General features: G+C 43.2%; 2 protein-coding genes across 5 annotated transcripts in view; one reads left to right on the forward strand and one right to left on the reverse strand.

The window, feature by feature from the left end:
• Positions 1 to 12016, reverse strand: part of usp24 (ubiquitin specific peptidase 24) — a 38914-nt gene extending 26898 nt beyond the window's left edge. For all 4 annotated transcript variants that reach the window (XM_079157697.1, XM_079157696.1, XM_079157695.1 and 1 more), the window contains exons 1-15: positions 11625 to 12016; positions 8021 to 8189; positions 7704 to 7771; positions 7461 to 7604; positions 6460 to 6585; positions 6090 to 6125; positions 5901 to 5966; positions 4136 to 4201; positions 3850 to 3924; positions 2906 to 3064; positions 2709 to 2823; positions 2470 to 2573; positions 2241 to 2348; positions 2051 to 2146; positions 960 to 1121 (exon numbers count right to left, since the gene is read on the reverse strand). In XM_079157697.1, coding sequence (XP_079013823.1) covers positions 960 to 1121; positions 2051 to 2146; positions 2241 to 2348; positions 2470 to 2573; positions 2709 to 2823; positions 2906 to 3064; positions 3850 to 3924; positions 4136 to 4201; positions 5901 to 5966; positions 6090 to 6125; positions 6460 to 6585; positions 7461 to 7604; positions 7704 to 7771; positions 8021 to 8189; positions 11625 to 11936 — 1806 coding nt within the window. In that variant the 5' untranslated portion in view covers positions 11937 to 12016. The remainder of the gene's footprint in view (positions 1 to 959; positions 1122 to 2050; positions 2147 to 2240; positions 2349 to 2469; positions 2574 to 2708; positions 2824 to 2905; positions 3065 to 3849; positions 3925 to 4135; positions 4202 to 5900; positions 5967 to 6089; positions 6126 to 6459; positions 6586 to 7460; positions 7605 to 7703; positions 7772 to 8020; positions 8190 to 11624) is intronic.
• A 1460-nt stretch (positions 12017 to 13476) lies between these two features.
• Positions 13477 to 15737, forward strand: bloc1s2 (biogenesis of lysosomal organelles complex-1, subunit 2). Its single transcript, XM_079158481.1, has 5 exons — positions 13477 to 13651; positions 13877 to 13993; positions 14152 to 14271; positions 14381 to 14485; positions 14924 to 15737. The coding sequence occupies exons 1-5, from the start codon at positions 13486 to 13488 to the stop codon at positions 14953 to 14955; spliced, it is 540 nt and encodes a 179-aa protein (XP_079014607.1). The 5' UTR covers positions 13477 to 13485; the 3' UTR covers positions 14956 to 15737.
• The last annotated feature ends 10418 nt before the right edge of the window (positions 15738 to 26155 follow it).

Consider the following 26155-nt stretch of genomic DNA (forward strand, 5'->3'; position numbering starts at 1 on the left):
ATATATATATATATATATATATGCTGCTTAATAACGCTAAACAATGAATGTGAAAGACTCCTTTAAAGAACTGAGGAGTTTAATCATAATATGTGTCGTTTCTTGATTCCGTCAACATGATTTTACAAATCCCATCTTTACGTAAACATGAATAGTTATGATCATTATTATGGAACATGAGTTGGTTAGCACAGAGAAGATGTATAAGCTCCTTTGACTCAAGTCAAGCCTGAGTCAAAGCTCTGGAGCAGGAAGATCAAAGGGTGAGTAAAAAGGAGAGATTTTGTGACATCGGCCTCTGTGGTACGTTCAGAGGAAAGAGAGGAAATTAGTTATTTTAAAAAAGCTTTGGAATGAATAATGAACGTGTGAAAGACAGTTAGTGAGATGCTTCGTCTCCATAATCCACCGCAGCTCCACGGACGCTAGACGGAGGCAAACTAAGATGAAAAACATGTAAACAAACTGCAGTTGAAGAGTAACATGCTTCACTAACAAGGACACGCTAACGGTCACAGCAGGCAGAAAAATGTAGTGGCTCAATGTTTGCTACGGAAGACCATTTACACCAACGTGATATATATTAAAAAAAAGATCCTGTCAGTCATTATGATGACTTAGGATCTCGAAATAATGACTTATGGTAGTTTCTCATTATTTTGAGATACTAAGTCATTACAATGACTTAAAAGGATCTTTTTTTACAATCACAAGTCTAAGTTTTCTTCTTTCTTTTACTGGCAGACATGGTCCTCCATAGCTTCATTTAAACAGATTGAGCTGCACAATAAGGAACGGTGTTTTCCTAATTGTAAACACAAAATAAACAACAAATATATTTACTCTTCTCTTCTAAGAGCTGATCCTCGAATGACCCTGGAACACCATTAACCACGATGAACACTCGCCCCCACATCCACAAAGACAATAAGAAGCAAACTGTAGCACGTCTGTCTCACCTTCTTAATGTCCTCGATACATTTAATGATGTAACCGCGTTTCACCGTCTCCTTGACGGCGTAGGCGTCGCTCAGGATCCCCAGGTGCTCCTCCAACGCCTGCTGAACCAGACTGGTGGGCAGGCTGGGGAGGTGAGCCAACTCCCACAGCACCTCCAGCACCTGAACGGACACAACATGCTTCAGACTTCACCTGGATAATAAAAACCTTCGATTTACTTCTCAATGTCCTGAGCCTTGACAGAATGACAGATAGACCCACGAGCGCGTTATGAGACAACGGGCCGCTCGTACACAGACACGCACAAGGCCCCACCACCTCTGCTCCTCCTCCTCCTTTGTGTCTCTTTTGGTTGTTTTGTGTCTCTTTGCCGTTGTTACGTATCTCTGTGTGGTCATTTTGTGTCTATGTGGTCATTTTGTGTCTCTGCGTAGTTGTTTTGTGTCTATGTGGTCGTTTTGTGTCTATGTGGTCATTTTGTGTCTCTTTGTGGTTGTTTTGTGTCTCTATGTGGTCGTTTTGTGTCTATGTGGTGTTTTGTGTCTCTTTGTGGTTGTTTTGTGTCTATGTGGTCATTTTGTGTCTCTTTGTGGTTGTTTTGTGTCTCTTTGTGGTCATTTTGTGTCTCTTTGTGGTTGTTTTGTGTCTATGTGGTCATTTTGTGTCTCTTTGTGGTTGTTTTGTGTCTCTTTGTTGTTGTTTTGTGTCTATGTGGTCATTTTGTGTCTCTTTGTGGTTGTTTTGTGTCTCTTTGTGGTTGTTTTGTGTCTATGTGGTCATTTTGTGTCTCTGCGTAGTTGTTTTGTGTCTCTTTGTGGTTGTTTTGTGTTTCTTTGTGGTTGTTTTGTGTCTATGTGGTCGTTTTGTGTCACTTTGTGGTCGTTTTTCCCCTTTTCATTGTCGTTTTGAGTCTCTTTGTAGTTGTTTTGCAGTCTTTGTGTGTGATTTTAGTTGTTTTATGTTTCAGGTTGAAATATGTCTTTTTAAATGACATTTTGTGGGTTGGCTTTGGGGCCCCTCACACTTTTTGCCCCTGGGCCTCTGCCCGGTTGGCTCATTCAGTAATCCATCCGTGGATATGCCAACATACCTTTCCTGTTGTAGTTTCAGAGCGAGCCTCTTTGCCAATCCTCCCGATCAGACTGAGCAGCTTCTGCCTCACGCGGTCACTTTCAACCTCCCAGCTCTGAACAACATGCAAAATAAAATAAAAAAAGATGACTATTTACTCTATTCAAAGACGTACAAAACACTTTTCATTGAGCCAACACGGCACTGACCTTCTGTATGAGGACGAAGAGGTGGGTGAGTTGATCAAAGCTGAACTTCACAGCAGCAGCAGCGATGATTGTATGAATGTTTTCTATCACAGTTGATGACTGGCCCGCCTGAAATGATCACAAAAGAACCAATACATCCATCAAAAGCAGGAAAATGTGTCCTTTTAAACATTTGTCAAACAAAAAAAAAGTGTTTTTGTGTTCTTTTGCAGTGTGCACTGGTGCTGACCTGTATTTTCCAGATCTTGGAGAGTTCGTCCAGCGACAGTTTACTCCCCAGCAACTCAATGATTCCCTTAATTCTCTCACAGTACTGAGCTTGATCAATGTTACCTGAGACATAAACATATTTAATGAGCACTGTGAACATTTTAAGATGCATTTATGAAGTGGTTACAAATTCAAGTGTTTTTGCAAAGCACTTTGTGAGAAACATTTAAAGTGTGTGGAGGTGATGGGTTCTCTTACCCTCCAGTGCTATTGATAGGACTGAGTTCTCCACCAGCCAGTCCAAAAGTTTATCTGTGTCAATGGCATTTTTCACCGTCTTTGACACCGTACTCTCCTCTATCAACTTTGTCACCTGAGAGAAGAGACAGAAACTCATTAAAAACACACCAAAAAAAGAAAGAAATCTCGTGCAGTTTAGATTTCAAAGAGCCGACCTCTTTGAGGGAGTTCATCTTGGTAGAGAAGTGGGGGGTTTTGAGCATGCGCAGCAGGGTGTCCAGCCTCAGGTCATCCACCACGGTGACCAGCTCCCTCTGGAACCTCATACACAGCAGCTTGATGGCCGACAGAAGGTCCGGGATGCTCACCAGGCGCTACGGTGGACCGACAAACGAGGAGCAACATCTTGGTTAAAAGGCAAAATCAATGCAGTAAAATAAAGAAATATATATTTCTGATCCTGTGTCTGCGAGTGAAAAGGCACAACATTCAAATTTGGCCCCTCCTCACAGGCTCAACGATGGCTACCATGTTTGTCACCCGCCTCGCTATAATTACGTCTTTTGGCGCCATGACCGCCATTTTTGTAGCTTCCTCTTGGATGCCTGCTTACGACCTGGCACCTCGTCGCTACATATTTATGAAGGTTGATGCCCAGAAGCATCCCGAAAAGTACATACAAAAACCAACTCATTGTGCTTTTAATTATTCAATTATCTCATGTTTTATACCACACATGTCAAAAAATATATTTTTTAGAACTAATTCTCTCTTTTTTCTTGCTTAAAGAGCATTTACATCAGGAACATTTATAAAAGGCGTTTAGAGCTGGTGTCAGGAAGTTAAACAGGTCTTAATTCTCTGTGTATCTATTTTATATTGATGTGAAAACATCTCCTTTAAACTAGCGTTAAATAGCTTTTCCTCCACGGATTTGTAATTCACAATCAACCCGTCCAAGGATCAACGACGAGAAAGCATTAAGTGCCGGTTTCCCCGATCGCATATTTGTGCTGAACATCCGTCACTAGTGCAGCAACAAGGACACAAACTCCTCACCGGCTTCCCAACACAAATGCACAAACAAGCCGGATTGAACATAAGTGTTATTGCGTTCTCTCTCCATGAATTCCAGTGAGGAACAAATATAAAATGCTACCTTGTCTTTAAGGTCCTTTTCCTCCAGGTTCTGCACGTACGTGATCATCTTATGGATGACTGGATCAAGCATGGGCTAGGAAAAACAACATGAAACTTTAATGGCCACTGCAGCAGCAAAACAGTAAGAAGATACAGCAAATACACATATGGGGTCATATGAACAACTTGGAACAAGGACAAAAAAACATACTAGAAAGATGTGAATTACAAGGAGAAATAGAGATAATACACAGTAGCAGTTCAGGGTCAGTATACTACCATCACGTGCGTTTGAGATCGCTCACCTGGACGAGGCTGGAGTTTAGATATTCAGCACCGACTCCAAGAGGCTGAACCAGAGCCGACACACACTGTGGAGGCAGAGCGGAAGAGACTCAGATACAAACAGACAAATGAAATATCATCAATCAAACCAGCAGAGTCTGACACATAAGTGTTCATTTTTTTTAACATAATCGGTCTTAGTTGTGAGGTCGGGACCACCGCTTTCAGATTTAAGTGTTTAGGACAAAACTGATGCTGTGTTCTCACCAGATATTGTAAGCATGAGTTTATGGTCTCAATCTCTAGTTTCAAGTCTTCTTCAATACAGCATGATGTTCATTTAGTAAGTTATGGTCCATTTAGAGTAGAACAGACCATAAAGCAGGGGATGCTTTAGAGGCGGGGCTACACAGTGATTGACAGGTCTCTACCAGAGACGTATACAGCGTCTCTACGTCACTCCTCCCTCAGTCCAGATATGATCGCTTCCGAACTCAAAGCTTCAAAACAGCGATCCGCAAACCAACGGGTGATGACATGACGACTACGTCCACTTCTTAAATACAGTGTGAGGTTCTCACTGGTGCATGTGAGTGAGCGTAAACAGATGTGTGGGTGAGTTTCTAATACCAGAGGGCCGGCTGTCATTTGTCCTTCGGTGCTAAATCACAGCAGCTTAATGAATGGTTCCCGTGTTCCCGTTTCTGGCTATCTTCCATCTCTGCTTCTGGGCGCCGGTCTCCTCCACCTTCCTCTCTCTATTCACTCAGTGAACCCCCCCCCCCCCTCCCCCCCACCCCCCACCCCCACCCCCACCCCCACCCCCCCCCACACACACACTTGACTTCCTGCTTAAAGCAGACAAATGAATGAGTCAGCCCTGGGAGTCAGTGGAGGAGGGAGCACTCATCCCATTATCTTTCCTCCTTTCACTTTCTCTCTCTCTCACTGTGCTTGTAGTATGTTAAGTATCTGACAGCTTACACACTCTTATTGAGCTTTCTGCCACTGAAGAGCGGTCTGCACCACCCACTCTCCTTATTTTAGGGCTGCACCCGAATCTGACTCGTCTTTATTAGCCAATCGTGCCCGTGCACGTGAACCTTTTCCGGAAGCAAACAATCGCTTCAGCCTCGGCTACCAGTAGCTCATTTCAACACGGATAACGAATCACAGGAGCTGCTAACCTCGTTAATCAGCAGCTGTTAACGCAGCTTATTTTTGAAAGGAGGCTAAAAACGATGGGAGACCATTTTCATTTCATTTCATTTTCAAGTGTGTGTCTACAGTGATGTCAGTGAACCCACCCGACCTGTCTTGAAACACAAGGGTGCGTGTGTGTGTGTGTGTGTGTGTGTGTGTGTGTGTGTGTGTGTGTGTGTGTGTGTGTGTGTGTGTGTGTGTGTGTACACACTGAATCAATGGCTATGCTCTGCTGTGGTTCCGGTTAGGTTCCCAGAGGGAAGCATCACTACAAGGATGCCTCAGAACACACAACACAACAGAGCAGTTTAACCATCACACAGCGGGAGGATGAGAGAGTGTGTTTGTGTGTTAGTGAGGGTGAGGGGGGGGGGGGGGGGGGGGGGTAATCAGTACTCTGCAGCTGAGAGCCGTGGGGGTGAACAACGTTGACCTTTCGCCTGCATAGTCTGTCTGAAAGTCAATCTGCGGCGCTTCTCTCCGTCCGCCACCAGTAGGAACCGTCTCATTACTCTCACGACACGTCGGACCCGTTTAAAAAAAAAGAGCCAAGAAGATCAAAGGAAGGACGGTTTCTCTTACAGCAATCTCGAGTTCGTCCATGTTGAGCTTCTCCTGGATGGCGGTGAATCCTCCCAACTCTCCAAACTTGACACACACACACACACACACACACACACAAAAAAAAAGAGGAAAGCAGCGACATGAGGCCAAACTAACACAAATATGGAATTAGTGTAAAAGGAGACAGAAATCTGGCTCATTACTCACTCGATTCACCAAATCAACCAGCCAACCGTGAGGCTCCTGGAAGAGAGAAATATGTTTATTAGTGGATGCATTCAGCAGTGACACTGCAGATTATTGTGAGACACACATATATACACACACACACACACTCTCTCTCTGACAGCTGTTGTGTGTCCGTCACACATGTTCTTCTGAACCCCAGAAGAGGCTCAGTTACACAACAGCGGGGATGAAGAATTTGTCACGCCCCCCCCTGGCCCGACTACGAACAGTAAACACAGGCTAATAAGGAAGTGCGTGTGTGTTCATACTACCACAGCGTTACATACTTTGCAAGTGCATCTGAATGAACTGGCACACATACGCCGATCACACTCGAGTCGCCCCTTACCTTCTGATAGGCGTTGCTCGGAGAGACGGCGAACATGTTGGCCTCTTCTCCAAAAACCTCGGCCCAGTTCCTCTGACAGGCCTTCATCCGGTTCTTAAAGTGGTACTCGTTATCCGGGTTGAAGGCCTGGACACAAACGCACGGAACACAAATACATATTTATGATTCATTTCTCAACCACGTAACGTCACATGATGCCCCATTTAAATCTTTACGATACTCACAGCAGCAGATTAGATTGTTTAAATGGAGTCACTAGAAGATCATTCTTGTTTTGGAAACAAACTAAACTAATTTGCTGATTCACAGCATCAGACAGTCACTGATTACAATGAAATGTTTTCTCGTATAAACTACGGACATTGTCCAGAGTTTCACACATGAAGCTCACAACAGGAGACTGTGTGTCAGACGCGTTCTCACCGACTAGAAATACTCTGGTTTAGAAGAGGGGTGAGAGTCTCTCTCCCTTCCTTGAATTTGTCCCGATGACTTTTCGTTGTCTCTCCAGTTCTACTTCTTCGTTAACATCTTTGCGTTAATGAGCCTTCTTCTTCTTCTTCACCCTCAGACGTTTGTCTTCTTCTGTTTTTAGCTCCAGCCACAGGATAGAAATGTCAACACGCTCACTCACTAGCTCGCCACGAATTCTGCGTGAAATGATCGACTCAGATCGACTCTATTCCCACGTGGACTTCATCGGACATCACAATGACTTTGTAACGGGGAGCCGGTGAAGTCCGTCGTGGTTAACGTCCGGTCCGATCGATTCGGACATTTGCGCTCTCACACACACAGCTCCCTCCGAGTAACGTCAGATAATTCCAAGAACGCACATTTAAAGTAATCTACTTAATTGATCTTCTGCCACACAACAACTGATTGATCATTTCAATTAAAATGTGTGTTTTTGTTCCAGAATCTTGTCAACGGTAAAGTATTTATATAGAGTTCAAAGACAGAAGAAAGGTAATTAAAAGACAAGGATTATGAGAACACACCATAGTCAGGACTCCCATCAGGTTTACGGGGACGGGGTCTTGCTTCACCCTCTCTGCAACCAGCTCCACCAGCAGCATCAGCATGTTGTAGATTCCCTCGTGAATCTCGGTGCCCCATTTGTGAACGGCACTGCTGGTCAGCAACTGGTGACGCGAACAAGACGGACAGAACGGAGGACGATTAGGAAAAATGCACGTCGATGAATCAAGTACTAAAACACACTTAATCTCTTTGTCGCTCACCTTTTTAAAGGCCTCCGGCATGCACCGATCTATGAACCGCTTACAGTTTTCATCAGCGTCGGCGAGACCTGACAGAGAGGGAGGAGTTGGATTCACATATTCATCTCACATTCAAACATGGGGGACAAAAAATAAATAGCTGTGACTAAGGAGGTACAGATTGAGACCCAAGTGTCCAAAATAACAACATGTGATAACACCAAACGGTCCAAACAAAACATGCCACCCACACACATAAAAACGCAGATGGCGAGCATTTTTGGTTTAACGCAGACCGCCAAAAATACATTTTTCCTCCCACACAACCGGGGTCTTACCGTGCCGGGCGAGGCAGGTGGAGGCGATAAGACACTTGCCCAGGGACTCCTCTCTCTTGTACGGGATGGACCAGTGGTCGGTGAACACCCGACTCTCCAGCTCGTACAGGTTGGTGGTGGGAAACTCCATGCTGCCCCCCGAGCAGTTCCCATTCTCATCGTTGCTCCGCTGTAAAACGCACATGCATGACACAATTACAACCTTTTCTTTTTTTAATCACACTGCGTCGTCCGTTGTTTCAGGGCGCTGCAGCTGTCCTCTATGGAGAGGTTAATTCAAACGGCCTCTAGCAAAGATAAAGTCAGAGAGGATGATGCTCGATTCTTCTGCTCCCTCTGGGAGAAGAAAGTGTGTCCTCTCTCCTCAACGATCTGCCCTTCATCTCCATTTCCTTCCAAAAAAAATGCTTTTTAAAAGAAATCTGTTTCACTGAAGTCAAAAAGGGTTGTGATGTGTAAGACGTGGTGTGTGTAATGATGCCGTCTTGTTAGCAATATGATGCTACCTAGAGTTATCCTGGCACCAGTATCGGAAATGTCTCCGGTACAGATCCTAAAAACGCTGGATCGGGTATCGGCGAGTACGCGAGTCTATGCACCGATCCGATATCACGTTATTATATCACTGATCGGCTGATTTACGCTACACACAGGAACAACATGCATCACTCGCTACCCGATCTGTACATCCTGCTCGATAAGTACTGCAGCTCTGTAAAAAAAAAAAAACTTTGCTGTAATCTGTAATCGATGAAGGAAGACGCTAACGAGTTGAGCCATCTCGCGTCTTTCTCATCTCTGAGGAGAGTTGCACATGCGCGGTGCCGATCTGGAGAATCTGTCAAACTAGATAATAAAAGAAGGTTGTATGGCAGTCATTCTCTGTATGCATTTGTTCATGTTTTACTAAAAAGGTTTAACTTGAAACAGGTCAATGATAGCGATCATATCACAGCCACGCAGGGTTAGTCGTATATAGAGCTTAAACATTATAGTAATATATATATTTTTGATTTCGACACACCGGTATCAGATCAGTACTCTGCAGATACGCTGCTTCAGGTATCGGATCAATACCAGGAAGGAATAAAATGGCCTCAGAAACAGCTGTAATGCTGACACACGATGACATATTTTCTGGTCGTGACGGTCAAGTTTAAATTCAAAGTGACCTCTTAAACCGTCTGCATTCATGGTTCACGAGGCTGAGCTCAGACTCACGGAGCACAGCGTGGCCAGCAGCAGTACAGTCTACGAGTCCATGCGGTGAACGCACCCGAAGGATTATTGAATTATTGACATTATGACGTTGTTTACATATTCATGATGTCATTTGAATATTTATGGTTAAATTCCTCTGAAATAGTGCCGTGGGAACAGTTCAGCACGTGTACAAACACTAAAGCACGTCACATTTATCAACCAATGATTGATGTTTGATCTGTAATTGTGCAAAGCATTTAAGCAGAGCGGTCTCCAGAGGCTTGACCTGCTGTCTCGTATTAAACGGTGTCTTAAACTACGACTGAGCTCTGGGATTCAGCTCCAACGACATTAGAAATGACCCAAAGTGCTCACAGCTCATTGGTCACGTTGGCCTGTGGGCACTGCAGAGTACAAACAGGAATACAGCAAAGTACAGTTAGGTCAAGTCTCACCATTTTGAATACATCTCCACATATTAGCATACATAATGGTCAAGCTGTTTAGTGCATGTTTTAATGAAACATTTTCTAAAAAGTGCCGGACTGAGCTCTAAAGAGGAGAACCGGAGAAAGAGGGAAAGGGAGGAGAAGGCAACAGAGGAGCATCATGTTTCATCCCTTCCTTTTCTGGGTAAATTAGAAATGACAGATAGATGGATGAGAGGAAGGAGAGAGGGCGAGAGACTAACCTAACACCGGTATAAAACACTAGGTTCAAAGTAACAGAGGGAAGACATTTCACTGCTGGCAGAATTTACAAATCTCTGATAATTTAGTATAAATACTGGTTCCTCTGATTTCTACCAGAACGACAACATAGAGAAAAGAAGAAACGTCCTATCTTTGTATACAATATTCAGGACCTCTTGTAAATAACCATCAAACGGGAGAACAAACATGTAAAATAAGTTGCAACATCCTCATTGTTTCAAGACCTGCAGGCTTTAGGAGAAACGCCTCAGGTCTCTAAAGGCTCAGACTACATGTGTGGTGGCTGCACAGAGCGATGAGGTAACTCAGGCCACTCTGTTACTATGCACCCTGCAGCCCTCCTGGGACCCACCCTGCAAAAAAATAAATAAAAATAACTGCAATGTGTTTGTGTGTTAGGGAGACTGCGGGCTATATTTAGGAGCATAACATGGGGCCATAGGCCTGTGACGTGCCCCTTCAGCACAAACACAGCAAAGAAGAGGGGAAATAAAGCAGTTTTATATATTTCTACGCTGCATGTTTCGGGAGTTATGACGACATGTGGGAGAGACGCTTGTTAACTTCTCCATCTCACGACAACTGCAAATTCTATAAAGGTTCCAATAACATACACGAGTGCATAACGCAACAACAATAACGGCTCAAACAAGATGGAGAAATAGGTTTAAATTTGACTTGTGGACATAAGAGGGAAAATCTATTTTTTTGCAGCTCTTTTTTAGATTTAATGAACTCAGTATGAGTCACTTTGGGCAGAGTTAGTTTGGATCATTATTGGCATATTTACAAAAAATAGGCTCATTATCTACAGTGACCTGCAAAATGCCAACTGTTGTTTACGCGACAGCTACAACAGTGTGACAGCGGGGGCAAGAAAGATGGCCAAAAGGTATTGTGGATAATTTGTACCTATTTCATGCTGATTCATAATCACAGCAGCTGGAACAGCCAATCAAAAAGGGAAACAACAGCTGGTTAGAAAGTCTGAATCAGTCATCTTACAGTTGGGATGTTTTTACAGAATGTGCTGCTCTCCTTTGACAGCACCTGCAGGATTTTAGGAGGAGATCTGAAGGGAGCAACAGGCTTTGAGAGGTCAAGTTGATTAAGGGTCCTCGAGTCACATCTTGCGCGGACAGGTATTCATGAGTTGTCAATGCAGTTAACTATAATTAATAACACATAAATGATGCAACCTGCAGGTGGATCTCTGACAGAACCAACGACCGGCCTCAAAGCATCAAGTGCAACGCTCCTCTCTCACACACAATCACACACAGGATCAATTACCTACTACCACAGAGAATCTGTGATTTAAAACCTCCAGAGCGACGCCTCTGTGCCGCTACAACTGGTCCAGCTACTGGCGCGTTCAACAACTCTCAACTAACGTTAGCTTAGCTTAGCTAGCCGGCTACTATAGCTAGCTGGGTTTAGCTTGTAAGTTTAGAACAGCGATTTCAAGGTTAAGCTACATCTGTTTCAGTAGCTATAGGATTCATGTTAGCAGACAAGTGACAACATCCTGGTCTCGTATAGGACTGGAGAGTATTTTCCGCCACCTGCTCTCTGACAGCTCACGTTGGGCTCGGTGCGTGTAGCATCGAGGCTAGCTAGCTTTAGCTAGTTTAAATGGGCGAGCCCTACTGTTCTTGGTTGGAGACGCTGGTTGCTGCTGCTCTTACCTCGCTATCCACTACATCGTGGTACGCGGGCGGTGGATCAAACCCTCCCGTGCCGGTCCCGGTCCGCCCGCTGCTGCTGCTGCTGCTGTTCTCCACGTCTCCTCCGGTCGAGCCGCCCACGCCGCCGCCGGGTGCAGGCCCGCTCTCCATCGGCTCGTATCCATACCCGAGTCCGGGGCTTTCGTTCGTCAGCAGCGCCACGGCCTCGTTGATGTCGTTCTTCGCCAGCCGAAGCGCTTTCCGTATCACGTCGGGGTCCGGGAAACCCATGCAGAGGAGCGTCGTTATGTGCTGCTCCTCTTCGGTCTCCATGTTTTTTGGGTGGGGGGGTGGTGTGGTGTCTCTACGGACTAATAGTAACGGGGTGGTCGGCACAGCCCTGTAGCTGTGCACGCCGCCATGTTTACAGTCCACTGCTGCTAGCCTGTCACGAGCCTAGCTTCTTCCGACACAGGTGTTATGCCGAGTTCTGCCTGCCAAGAACCGCATGCTTCTCGCGGGAGCGCGCACAGCGAAAAGTCCCGAGACGTTGTAGTGATTTCTAAGGTTTTTCTAAAATAAGATAAAAGAATCCTTTATTAGGGACATTTACAGGGTTACAGCAGCATAGTGGATAGTGCAAACAAAAGACATAGTAAAAAACAAGATCAAAACAAGTCTTATAAATAAGTAATTAAACAGTAAAGAATAGTAACTAAGTAAAAAAGTAACAAATCCACAATAACTAAAAATATTATGTATACAGACAGAATATTGTTTTATTGCACAGTGTATTTATATTGCAAAGATTGTTACGGTATATATTGTTACTGTGTTGTGTATCAGGGATGTATGGAAGCCCATTTTTGACAAGAAATCAAAAATAAAATAATAAGTTAAGCATAATAAGAAAAATACAGATATCCTAAATCAAAATGTAAGATAGCCTAATTTTGATTTACCATCTCATAATTTAAGAATATATATTTTTAATCATGTTTTAACTCGTAATCAATTTTTTTCTTAGGCAGAAATTGGCTTTTGTAATTATTATTAATGCATTAATTCAAATATTATGAATGCAATTAAATTCAAAAATATTATGTTATAATCATGTTCAATATGGTTTACGTATTTTTATTGGGGGGGGGGGGGGGTGTGCTAGAAGGATGACCTCTTCTAGCAGTAAAATAATTATCTGTATGTTTTTGAAATGGTGATAAAATACTAGAGAACAATAATGTAGTTTTGGAGTCAAATGTAGGATCTACTTGACGATCACAATTGATATTGGAGAGAAACCTATGCTTTTTATATCTGGGTATCATCAGAACATAGATATTAACGTAGCTGAATACATGTACTTTACTCAGAAATATACATTTTATTGAGGTTTATTGGACAAAAGCCAATCAATTCCTCTAATGTGTCATCTGTGCTTAAATATTTCTGCAATTATTGGTTCTACTCTGTAAATTGAAGCAATCACGAAATGGGAGCAGTTCATGTTGAATCAGAAAACAAAATAGAATCAGTTAAGTTTAAAAACCTATTTTTTTTAAATCCATACTTTTTGAAAAACAATTTATTAATTCTCAAATTCGATTATCTTTTTATTTATGTTTTTTTAATTTATGTAAAAAGTCTAATTATTCGGTTGACACACTGCAGCCTGCATAATTTGTTTTATTACTTTCTTGTTTTTAATAAATAATTAAATACATTGTAAACAGTAATTTGTAAAAGTGGTATTAAATAGCATGCCTCGCATTCCAACCTCATCAGGGCGTGGCAAAGCGCGCGACTAGCGGGCGGTGCGCGGGCGCACGTCACGTGACCACTCATGTGACAAGAAAAAAAAAAAAGTCAAAACAGGAACAAAATGGCTGCGACGGGCGACGACGCCGCAGCAATGGACAGCATCTCCAGAGCACCAGCGGCACAATTGGCGGCTCTGAACGCGGCCGCGAGCCTCAGCTGCCCGGCGGAAGCCCCGGAGGAAGTAGCAGAAAGCCCGGCGGTCGCTCCCAAAAAGCCCAGCACGAACAGTGGGTGATTGTCTCCTCGCAGCTTCCGTAGCTTGCTAATGCTAACGTAGCAGCAGCACACAGTAACCTAATTTTTTTTATTTTTTTGCTTTTGCGTGTGTTTTACACTGTGAACCATTATTGTTAGTCTGTTTTTTCTTGAATTGTTTATCCTGGCTTTATTATTATTATGTATTATTGTTGTTTTTTCTGTGTTGTATTTATCCTGCTAATGCTCGCGTGCAGGTGATGGTGGTGTGGAGACAGCAGAGGAGGCTGTGGAGCCTGCAGAGTCCGATATCAACGAGCTGTGCACCGATATGTTTGAAAAGATGGCCGTCTTCCTGCAAGGAGAACTAACAGGTCTTTTAACACATTGCACACCTCCTCTATTTCTGCACAGAGGAATGAGCTATATGTTGAGCCAGAGTAGTGATTTAAAGATGCACTCTTTTTAATATATGGCCTCCTTTACCCTCTGTTTTCTTCCCTCTCTCATGCACATGTCCTCACCTGTTCAGGGACTTGTGAGGACTACCGTTTGCTGGAGAACATGAACAAGCTCACCAGTCTGAAGTACATGGAGATGAAGGACATCAGCATCAACATCAGCCGTAACCTGCAGGATCTCAACAACAAATGTGAGTGAGACGCATTATCCGTCACAATATTCTTGTTTATTCCCTCTTCTTACGTTGGATCTACTACTGCAGCATGAAAGCTCTGTTGGTATGTCTGTTGTTGCTCTAGATGCCAGCTTACAGCCCTACCTGGACCAGATAAATCAGATTGAGGAGCAGGTGTCTTCACTTGAACAGGCAGCTTACAAACTGGACGCGTACTCCAAGAAACTGGGTAAGACGTTTAATGTGCAGAAGTGTGCATGTATAATATTTCACTTTGTTTTAATAGAATCAGTCTCACTCGATGTATCATTGGACTAAACATAAAGCCTCAGCACAGCACGTATCATCACGTCTTCATGCACACACATCCAAAAACCGTCGATATGCTTCCTCTACTTTACGGTGTTTGGTGAGCAGCAACATTATTGCTTCTCTCTCTATTTGCTGAATATTTTGTCTGGTATGTGTAGCACTGACCAATAACACTACAGCACCTCTATCGGCTCACATTGCAAAGCATTATAAAGTCCACCAGCAGATGGTGCTGTGACACCGCAGACAATCTCACACTTCAATATTTCTACATTACAGCTCACAAAGACAGCCAAACATCACTGGACCGTGTTGACTTGAGTGATCACATCCTTGTCTTTTCTCATCTTTACAGAGGCCCGGTTCAAAAAACTGGAGAAGCGATGAGTAGAGGGGGAGGGGGGGGATAAGAGGCCGACATGAGAGTCCCGGTGCCTCCTCACCTGCTTTAACCCTGCATCGCCTTCTCCTCGCCCTGCCAGTCGAGCCGGGGAGCTGCGGGGAGGATGTGAACTGAGACTATAACAACAAACAGTTTGAGCCACTTTGACACCTAGAAGAAGGACCCTGGAGGAAGCAGCTGAAGGCACATGAATTAGTGATGCAGCGCTCGGCTTAGATTTAACTCCAGTATCACTGATTTTGGCAGCAGTCGTGCGGCCAAGACGAACGGGAGAGCGTGGCGTGAAACACACATTCTTTGGAAATTCACTTTGTTGAACAAATCGGCCCAATTATCTAATATCTTTAATTGAGTGTGAAATCAGAATATACTAAAGAAACAGATTGTCAGAGACTTGTGGATATAACAACACTTTGGTCATGTGTAGATATTTGCCTGATGAAGCATGCTCTTAGATATTTTTAATAAATATCCAGCTAATTCTATTTCATTTTAGGCAACCAACCTCTTGATGGGTATATTTCCACTCAATAATGACGTCGGGATTCTCTGATGTTACACGTTTACTTGTGCTGGCGGTGTGAATTCTACCACAAGCTGGTTAAAAAGGTTCCTGTGTAGAGAGCTGCTCTCTCTCCCTGTAAAGTGAGTTTAAAGCTTGCAGTTTTAAATGAAAGATGTTTGATATGGATGAATTATTGTATCCCTGGAGATTTTGACACTTAAAACTGGAGTTTTTTTTTTTTAAATAAACACCGTGTGCATATCATTGCATGACTGTTTCCTTTAAGTTAGTACCAGGAACTTTAATTTTGTGTTTATTCTTGCGGTCCCTGTGGACAAAGTGGTAGTGTTTCCAGGCACCAGAGTCCCTCGACAGAACCTCTTATTTTACTGCAGCAGGGTCTGACAGTCTGCCCCTCTCAGTCCTGGTTCTGGTTCTCCTGTGCCTCCAGCGGGTCCAGCAATACGTCCTGGGTCTCCAGCAGCATGGTGTCTGTGTTGACTCCCAGAGAGGAGAAGCTCTGCTCCTGGAGGAGGAGGAGACACTGCTGCTGCTGCCGGGAGCTGAGCTCTCCGTCTCCCTCCAGAGCTCCGACTTTAGGTCCAAGGCTGCAGGTGGACCGGTCTCTGCTGGAGGATCTGGGTCTGTCCACGGTGGACCGGTCTCTGCTGGAGGATCTGGGTCTGTCCACGGTGGACCGGTCTCTGCTGGAGGATCTGGGTCTGTCCACGGTGGACCGGTCTCTGCTGGAGGATCTGGGTCTGTCCACGGTGGACCGGTCTCTGCTGGAGTCTGAGCTGAAGGAGTTTCTGGTGAACCTGCATGAGTTCATCTGATTTCACCAGAATCCGACCCGGTGGCCCTGATGACTAGCATTAAGAGTAGCTCTATGGAAATAGACCATCTTCTCTCTGGTGGTCTCGTTTAATAATGGAGGTCATTTGGAGACATAAGTGTTAAATTAAGATGTTCTCATAAGCAGTTAGACTGTAACTGTAAAATGAACCTCATGCTGGCAGCAGATGGCAGACCTGCACCACTGATGGGGATTTCAATTGATGCTCACTGAGTGTATCAAATATTTTGTAGCTTTGGGGAAAAAACCTGCCCTGCTGGAGGAGGTTTGACGTTCAGCCTTCTCACAAGAAGGAAAAAAACTGAAGAGTGAGACCAGCGGAGGGAAACGGACGACCCGACACTTGACAATTCAAAGGAATGGGTGACTAAAGATGTGTGTGTGGTGCCCTCGGCCTCCTTTGTCTCCTCCTTTATATTATCTGCCCCACAGCAGAACCCAGAGCGCTTTGGTTTTTTGCCATGAGCAACGGATTATCTAAACTGACAGGACCTCCCTCCTGAGAGTGTGTGGGTTTGTGCACATGTACACGTGTGTGTGTGTGTGTGTATATGTTTGTGCAAGACCTAATCTAAAACAGGTCTCTGTCATTAGCCCAGTTGAGGCCCCGGCACAGAGGGAGCTCATTATTCATACTGTAACATTATTTACTGTTGCACTGTGATCCTTCCATCTCTGCCTCTTTCCAGAGCCCTGGGGCATAAATTCAGCTCCCCTTCCCAGAGGCTCTCAAATCGGGTCTATTAAATGATTTTTGGGGCTGTTTTCTGAAGGCTAAACGTGCGTGCCGGGAGGCAGTCAGGCGTAGAAGAGACAGGCAACATGGTAATCATAGGTAAACCTTTTTTTTGTGTATTATTCAAATTGGGAAGTACAGCAAAACTAGACCATACTGGAGCAATATAGTTTAGGTGTGGAAACGTATTATATTCTAGACGAAATGTGTGTTTTTAATGGTTTTCAGACCACGTGGATGTAAAGTACTGATGTAAGACTTAGTATAGTGGACAGGTTTAAAGGGGGCATATGGAACTTTTTCCGTGCTTGTACATTTGGGTATCTGGAGTGCCTATCAACTCACAAACTGTGAAATAAGAGTCAGTTTTTTCGTGGGCTTTCCAGACCTTGAACTCAATGAACCATTCAGATTATGGCTCCCCTTCCTGTGTCCCATGCAGGCTCTTTGAGGGCCTAGATTTGGTTTCAACATTGTCAGACAGGGACACATATTAAAGGTGCTATAGGCGAGATTGGGAGCATTTTGATGCTCTCAACATGTCAGAGCCTGAGCCTGCGGCACGTAAATAACGGCGCTAACGGTACAAAACTATGGCAAACCTGCTGACCGAGCTAACAGCGTTGTGCTACGCTTCCACGACTACAGTGTTGGTTAGTCTGGTGTTATCAGCTGCTATATGACTGCAGTGCAGAGCAGCAGCAGCAAATATTGTCCCTGCGAAATATTGGTAGGAATATTTTTCTCGCAAGCCAACCAGAGCAGACCGGGACTCTTAAAGAGACAGGCGCGAAAACAGAGCGTTTCAGACAGAGGGTGAATACAGGTATATCCAGACAGACAGCATGAGACAAATAATGTGTTTTTTTAAACATTGAAGTATTTAAATATGTTCCAGTAGAAACACAAATAGGAACCTGACAATGAGCATGATATGTCCCCTTTAAAGTCAGGCCTTCAGTCTGGGTTTAACTCAACCAATTAATGGAACTATGATGCAGAGAAGAAATGTCATTTATCAGGTCGTCGGCACATTTTCACATCCCACCGTCTACTCTCCGACTTATAATTTTCAAAAGAAAGTGCTGTTATTCAAGGGCGTCGCCTGTACAGAGAAGGAAGCAGAGAAACAAAAGAAATATACGTCCAAAATGACGTAGCCACTCGGGTTGATGTAGTCGTGAGGTAATCTAAGCAGGAACGGATCGTCGTCGTGTTTCTTTATCTTCATTTCCATATATTTCCAGTTGAGACCTAATAAGGGAAGTGTTTCCACATGCCCACTGTGTATGTTGAGATTGTGGTTATCTGGAGAGTTGGACGAGAGGATTGATACCACACGTATCTCTCCATGAAACGAGGCTACATCTGCTTAGCTTAGCTTAGCATAAAGACTGGAAACAACAGAAACAGCACATCTAGGTCTATCTCTGGGAGATAATTCAATAGGATAGTTTTCCTTCTTTCAATGGAATCTTATTGTGATGACATCATATATCGATATATCATGATACACAATTATGCTGTCTGAATTGATAATAAGCACATACTAACGATATGATAATAACTTTAAAAGGTGCAGGGAGGCAGATTTCTTCACGTTTTGACAAAACCAAGCGACCTGTTTCCCTCCATTTCTAGTCTTCGTGCTAAGCTAAGCTAACCGGCTGCTGGCTGTAACAATCAATATCAATCCATCAGTCTTTTTATGAAACTTGCTAACCAAGCTAGCAAAAAAAAAAGGCATAATTCCCAAAACCTCAAACTTTCTGTCAAGTCTCCTCTCATGTAGCGGTGCTACTTATTGTTTATGGGATGGTAACGCGGAGGAGGACTCTTTACAGACCACCTGGTTTATGACTCAGGTCTTTTGTTGCGTTTCATCATCCTCAGTGATGCAACATCATCATCATGTTTGACCCCCATATAACTTAACAATGAAGATCCTTCTGCTTTTTTTCTCAAAGGATTACTGTCATAAGAAGAAAACATAATGCTTTCCGTGTGTTCCTCCATTTCTGATCCTTGATGTAAATGCTGAGTCCCGGCGTTGAAATACACCATAACCAGCGGGGGACTCCCCTACATACATGATCTAAAAATGATCTCGCAAACCTCATCCACTTCCCTGCTTCTACTACATGCAGAGAGGAGAGGCGGAGACAATGCATTTATATGTCTCAACACATGTCGCATACAATGCCAGGTTATATATCAGTTACATAGGAATGATTCTGATTGAATTAGATACACTGTGGCTTCAATTTATAGACGTAATCAACTTAAAATACAGATTACGCAAAATGAACCAAATAGGCCTAGCTCAAGAAAATAAATCATTCCAATTCAGATCTTTAGAAACGATACAGCCTCAATTTGATTTGGTCTGACGGACCTCAGGAGATTTTTGCCAGAAATCTGACTGAGAAGAAAAGAATCAAACACATGTCCGTCATCAGGAGTCATATTTTTTCCTCCGTAGGCCTTGAAGCGGAGACCGGGCCAGTTAACAATAACAGGGCAGAGGGCCACGCCGCAGTGTTGTGTAACTGACAAAGCAAAGCACGAAGTTTTGGGCAGATCTCATGTGTTCATGAATGAGAGCGGACAAGGACACTCAAAAAGTCATTTTCAAACCACATTTGTTCTGTGTTTTTACAAAAGTTAGCGTTTCACTTAATTGGGCAATGTTGAACCAATGTAGTATTGTGAAATATCTCTTTTTTTTTTCTTTTGATCTTTCACTCACTTTCACACACACATAATCACACTGACACATGCACATAATCACACTCACACAGAAAACGTGATGGGATAAACAGCCCTCCATAGCTGCACATGTTAATCCCTCCTATGCCCCTGTAAAGCAGTGACACTTAAAAGACAGCCACATGGCCCGGGAGAAACGGCGGAGAGCTTCGTGTTTACATCCATTTTTCAAAGCAGCCAATAGCTCTGGGAGGTATTTCAGTGCAAATACGAGCCACATGTGAGATCTGAGGGGACTGAGTCGAACTTCAAATACCTTCTACGAGCAGTGCACAAAAAGCCACATGAGGTCAACGTTTGGCACCACAATCATTCACTCCGCTCCGCCACTCACACCTCCATCATATACCCCGAGCGCACAAGTGAGGACGCACAAGACCTGCGTGTCACATCTGACCCCCCCCCCCCCCCCACCTTTGAAACTCAAGCCTCGAAAGATGGCGTCTGTCAGGTATATGTGGTGCTGTTAGACAAACGCAATCCATTTTGATTATACCAAAAACGTCCACGCCGTAACTCCGTTACTACAAATCTAGAATAAGACCAGATGGGATTGTGGCACAGACCAAGTAGGTGCAGCATGCAGCGCTATTTTGGACGTGAGACGGAGTCCAGCCGTTCCCAGCGGGCAGCAGAGTCGGGGGGTGTCGAGACTCGGGCTCCAAGACTCTCAGATCCTGAGGTTGAAACGTGGACCGAGGGTCCTTTTCCCTGCAGGAAGTCGTAACCAGCGACACCTGAGAACTGTCCCGTGTAATCTTTGTTAAAATGCGATATTGGTTTAGTCCCGGTGTGTCTCCCCGTTGTTGTTTGTGTTCCCATTCTGACTTTTCTGTGATGAGTCAGAGCCAGACTCAGACTCTTTGGCACCAGAGCCATCAGTGTATGTGCATTCATCCGCATTATCTTTGGAGTGAAGTCATTACATCCAATTCCGACATGCCGTCCCAGACGCAACATCAAATCTTGCTGAAATGCATGTCAGCTATTAAAGTCCAAGGGTGTTTATAAATGTATTAAAATATATTAATTTAATATTGTGTTGAATAAGTGCCACATGCACATTTAAAGAGGTTGTTTCCCAAAACACAAACACAAACACAAAGGAGGAGAGAAGAGTAAATCAAGCCTACATGTCTGGATTAATTGATTAAATTAGGTTTATCTGCCAGAGAATACATATTTTAAATTAATATAGAATGCCTGCGAGCCTTAATGCATTATACATAGACTGTATATAAGAAGTGGATGTAGTCGTCGTGACGTCACCCATTGGTTTGTGGACTGACGTTTAGAAGCAACCAATAAGCGGAAGTGACCATATTTGGACTGCGGAGAAGTAACGTAGAGACGCCGTATACGGCTCTGGTAGTGAGGGACCTGTCAATCACAGTAAGCCCCGCCCTAAAGCATCTCCTGCTTTATGGTCTGTTTGACTCTAAATGGACCATCATTCACTAAATGAACATCATGCTGTATTGAAGAAGACTTGAAACTAGAGATTGAGACCATAAACTCATGTTTACAATGTTTACTGAGGTAATAAATCAAGAGAGAAGTAGAGTCATTTTCTCATAGACTTCTATACAACCAGAGGAGTCGCCCCCTGGTGGACATTAGAGAGAATGCAGGTTTGAAGACACTTCCGCATTCACTTCACTTGACAGAACCAGAGGTTGCCGCCTGGCATTATTACTTTTTTAATTGTCACCTGACGCTCGATGTTTGTTTTCTTTTATGTAAATGAAAGTAATTTCCACCATAAATTGATGCACATTTTGGCCGCACAAATTCACCAGAATGCAGGAAATGAAGTGTTCAATGCTCAACATTTCTTCATTTCATCACATCCTGTTTATCAGGAGTAAAATGTCAGTAGTTCATAGTTAGCTCACAATTTAGAAATGGATTTTTTTTGTCATGCATGGCGAGTGTGTGTGTGTGTGTGTGTGTGTGTGTGTGTGTGCATGCTTGTGTTTTCTGTTCGGCATGTGTGCATTAGCTCATCGAAATGAGTAATAAGTGTCCGGGAGCCATAAAAAAAGACAGAGTTGACTCATCTCTCAAGACCCCAAAGGCTGTCCAAAGAAATGAGACAAGCATTCAGAACCAGAAGGTTGCTCAAACAACACAACATCATCTTAGCTTGGTTCTCAGCAATGCCACACACACACACACACACACACACGCACGCACGCACGCACACACGCACACACGCACACACGCACACACGCACACACACACACACGCACACACACACACTCTGTCTGTCCAGCACAGGCTCACAATAACTGCTTTTCTTCAAGATTTACTGATTTGGCGAATAGTGAACCTACATCAATCTCTGTATAAGTGTTTTTTCTTTGCACTGTCTGTTCCAGTTCCATGGCTCTCTTTTTCCACGGACAACAAACAGCGTGCACACTGTAGGTCGTACTGACGAGTCCTGACTGCAGAGAGGCCGAGCGTCAACGGCAGAAAGCTGAAGTCGTACACAGAACTTCTCTACAATCCCAGAGTTAAAGGAGGAATGAGCTGCTTATTCCTTTGAGCTCGTTAACAGACCGCCTTTTGTTCCTGTCAAATTCCTTGTACGCGTACGCATACATGGCCAATAAAGCTGATTCTGATATGTATTTTTTTAATTTAACCGTAAGTAAAATCACTGATATAATATCAAACATTAAACTGTTTCTCATTCTGACTATCCTGTTCTGAGCCAATAAAACCATGAATTTGTGAGACTTCTTTTAGTTATTATATTTTCGCAGACGTTATCTAGATTATTTTAGTACTGGTGGTCTTTCTCAGTCATTACAAATGCCCAAATCTAATAATATATTATATATTCAACTTTATTCCAGACACAAGTCCATATATATATATATATATATATATATATATATATATATATATATATAAATAAATAAATACAGTAAGATATTGTGCTACATTTAGGTATATCTGGAATTGCCTGATAATTTAGAATTTTCTGAATTTTTACTTTTTCATTATTGGGATTGTTGAAAAAAATGTGTCAGTGCTTTAGAGGCTAATTCAGTAATTACACATAGATGATTAAAATCTCATTTGTTTAATGGAGGACGCTATGACCCTTTGGATTAGTGGATCGTATTCCCTCATCGAGCCCTTTGATATGTGGTGTACCTCAGTGGTCCCTGTGTTTCAGTTCCCACAAAGCCTCACAAACAAATGGTCTGTTATCATTGTTATGCTCATGATATGCATCTATACCTTACAAACAAAATTGTATCTATCGATCTATATATATACAAATAAGGTGAAGGTGCTTTTACCATTGTTGCTCATGTTAAAGCAGACTTTTCTTTGGATTATTCCTCCCCTCATAATGTTATATTCTCTGGTTGTCTCTTTTTTCTTTTCTTTTTCACTCATTTCTTTCTTCTTACAAGTCCCCTTTAACCCACTTTTCTTAAAAAAACATAATTTTGTACTTATTTTCTTGTAATGTTCTCAGTCCAAAGCTGTCTCACCGAAAACCGAGACAAACTGGTGACATGAAAATGTTCTGCTTTGTGTAACCGTGTGTGAGAGAGATTCAGCAGAACATTGAATTAGACACGCGTTTTATTTCCCTCTGCTTATGGACACGGGTGGGACAAAGCCAACGGACAAATTGTACAAAGACAAGAGACCAGAGGAGAGGCTTAACTGAATAACTGAATCAATTGAGCAGCTCAAGTCCATTGAATGTTTTTTTGTCTTATTCTGTGTTTAAATTATTTGGATCGAACCATCTGGAGCCGCTGTGATCTCTCTCTCTCTCATCCGGTCCCACTCTGAGTGGATGAGCTTTGGCCAGGGCCAATGGGCAACAGGCTGCAATAATATTTCCCATAATGACCCAGATAACATAAACACAACTGCACCTGGTTCAGCTGCGCTACCTGGTCAGTTCTGCTGTGTGTGTGTGTGTGTAGTCTTTAGCTGGTGGTGCTACAGAAACAGGTCGTGACGAGGTCAAGCTCAGTCTGCCAAAAATATCAGGTGGTTCTTTCTTCTCTTTTTGGGATCCAACACCAACTTTCTTAATGTATTTTTAATGACTTGGAAACTTCTTTCATATTGAATGGTCAACATCACGTACTAGTGGGTGTAGTTGGTGTACATGACCCAAATAAAAAAAACACAAACAGTCTGTCTGCATGTGAGTCATTGTCGTTATGAGTGCGATCCAGCGTTTGAGTCATTCTGACTTTGAATCCAGACGAGGTGGTGACCTGTGTGTGGTTTTACATGTCAGAATTTCAAGGTAGTTATCAATACACACAATAAATGTGCCAAAAAGTTGGATGAGCATTCCCGTGAAAGCCAGTTATTAATAAGTCTTAAATCTATTGAGCCGTCTGACAGGTGACGCCGCTCTTTAAACCCTGAACTAGTCCAACGAGCAAAGAGCAGATATCCAGCTGCTGCTTGACCAGAACTTATATCTGCATTGAATAAATTCTCACTCACAACTCGTCGAATAGTAAAAAAGAAAAATGATTATTAGATTGTGGAAAAAAAGCAGCACTATTAATGACGGGAGAGAACTCGACCAGAGAGAGACGCCGTGTTCGAACAGCGTTATGTAATGTACCCATCGGTACGATCCAGATCACACTGTAAGGATGGGTGAGTAGTTCTTGATGTCTTGACATTTGTACTTTTTTAAACAGAAAACACATATTTTATATTGTGATATTTACTGCAAATCTCCCTCCAGCCACCTTCCCCCTTATACATGGTTTTTGAAGTGAAATAAGACGTCATTTTTGGCCAATTTTGACAGCCCCAGCATGTCTTTTCACAATAAACTTCGAGCATATGTTTACTTACAGAAAAAAACTTCTTGGTTAGGTTTACACAACAAAAGTACTTTGTTAGGCGTTAAGTACGTACGTTACTTCACAAAACTAAGGTCAAATAAGCCAATGTTGACTTGGTTTCACACGGGACAAGAACAGCGGTGTCCCTGGTGAAAGTCCTGTGCTTGTTTGAACCATCAAACCTAAACACGGACATTCTCGCTTCTTGTCCAGACATCATCCATGCTCATCCAGTTCCAATGGTCTTACAAATAGCCACTGCATGGTTCTTTCAAAAAAATCTAAAACTTTTCACACCATTCTGTGGCCCTGCGGTGGGATTCCAGCATCACAGAACAAGACAGTCATCAAAACACCCAGTTTAATGTGATCGTGAGTCTGAATCTCAAAGCAACCAACTGTGAGTTTTATTTCCACTGAAGAGTGATCACAAATGTGGATCCTCGCTTCACTCTCTCCTGCAGAGTGTGGCCGTTTATTACATTTTACACCCTCCCTCTCTGAGTCTACCGTTACATAGACCAACTGTCCACATATTGAATTAGGGCAAGTACATCTGGATCAATGAGAAAATGCTGTAAGCTCTGCACCACTTAAACACATGCATGTGTATGTGTGGGAGTTGCATTTCCCCCAGAAGCAGTTATGTTTCCTTTAAAAAATCATATGTAACTGAATCTCCTTATTTACCCTTCAGACTAGAGTCCAGTTAACCCCGATTACCTCAAGCTACCCTGTTGACGATGACGGCCCCTCGCCGTGATGTAGGACTTTGTGTACGACGAACCAGCATGCAGCTCCCCTGTTTGCTCTGTTTAGAGTTGAGACAGGAAAAAGGCTTCAGCTCTACTTTTACTGTTACAGTAAACAGAAATAATGTGTTTCCCCTAGTAGCCTCAAGCGTCATGAGTGGAGGAGGGGGGGGGGAAGCAAGAGGGGAAGGCATGATTGATGGTTTTACCCCCTCTGGTCTTGAGATTCATACACTCTGTAACAGATCTAACGTGCACCAGATGTGAGAGGTGAGTACGTGTGTTTTTATGCGTGTGTGAGAAAAAGACTGGCCTCCACGATCCTGTACTCATTTTCAGATCGAGCATCACTCTGTCAAGAATTCATATGATCAATGTATAATACATAATAGTCATCTGCGATGAATGGCACTGAACTAGTGAGAGAGTTTGGCTTGAGGTCACTTACACTAGAAACTAGAAATGAGAGTTCCACATGAGATCTACCTGAAGGGCTGGGGTTCAACCCAGAACCATTTGCTTCTGAAGAACCCTTTTTTGAAGAAAGGGTTGTTTGTTTTGTTCATTAAAAATGTCTTTTGATAAACCTTGGGTGGGTTCTTGTTAAAAACCCGTGGAATATAAAACGGCTCTCGCTAAAAGCCGAATGGGTTCTAGATGAAACCGTTACATCATAGAAGGGTTCTCTGTGGAACCTCTTGTAAAGGGTTCTG

This window comes from Pholis gunnellus, assembly GCF_910591455.1.
Source record: "Pholis gunnellus genome assembly, chromosome: 4".
Lineage (NCBI taxonomy): Eukaryota > Metazoa > Chordata > Actinopteri > Perciformes > Pholidae > Pholis > Pholis gunnellus.

Excerpts from the sequence above, each read along its gene's own strand:
- bloc1s2 (XM_079158481.1), top strand. The coding sequence starts at position 13,486 with ATGGCTGCGACGGGCGACGACGCCGCAGCAATGGACAGCATCTCCAGA. Across the intron at positions 13,652-13,876 it reads CAAAAAGCCCAGCACGAACA|GTGATGGTGGTGTGGAGACA; the intron begins GTGGGTGATTGT and ends GCTCGCGTGCAG. Across the intron at positions 13,994-14,151 it reads CCTGCAAGGAGAACTAACAG|GGACTTGTGAGGACTACCGT; the intron begins GTCTTTTAACAC and ends TCACCTGTTCAG.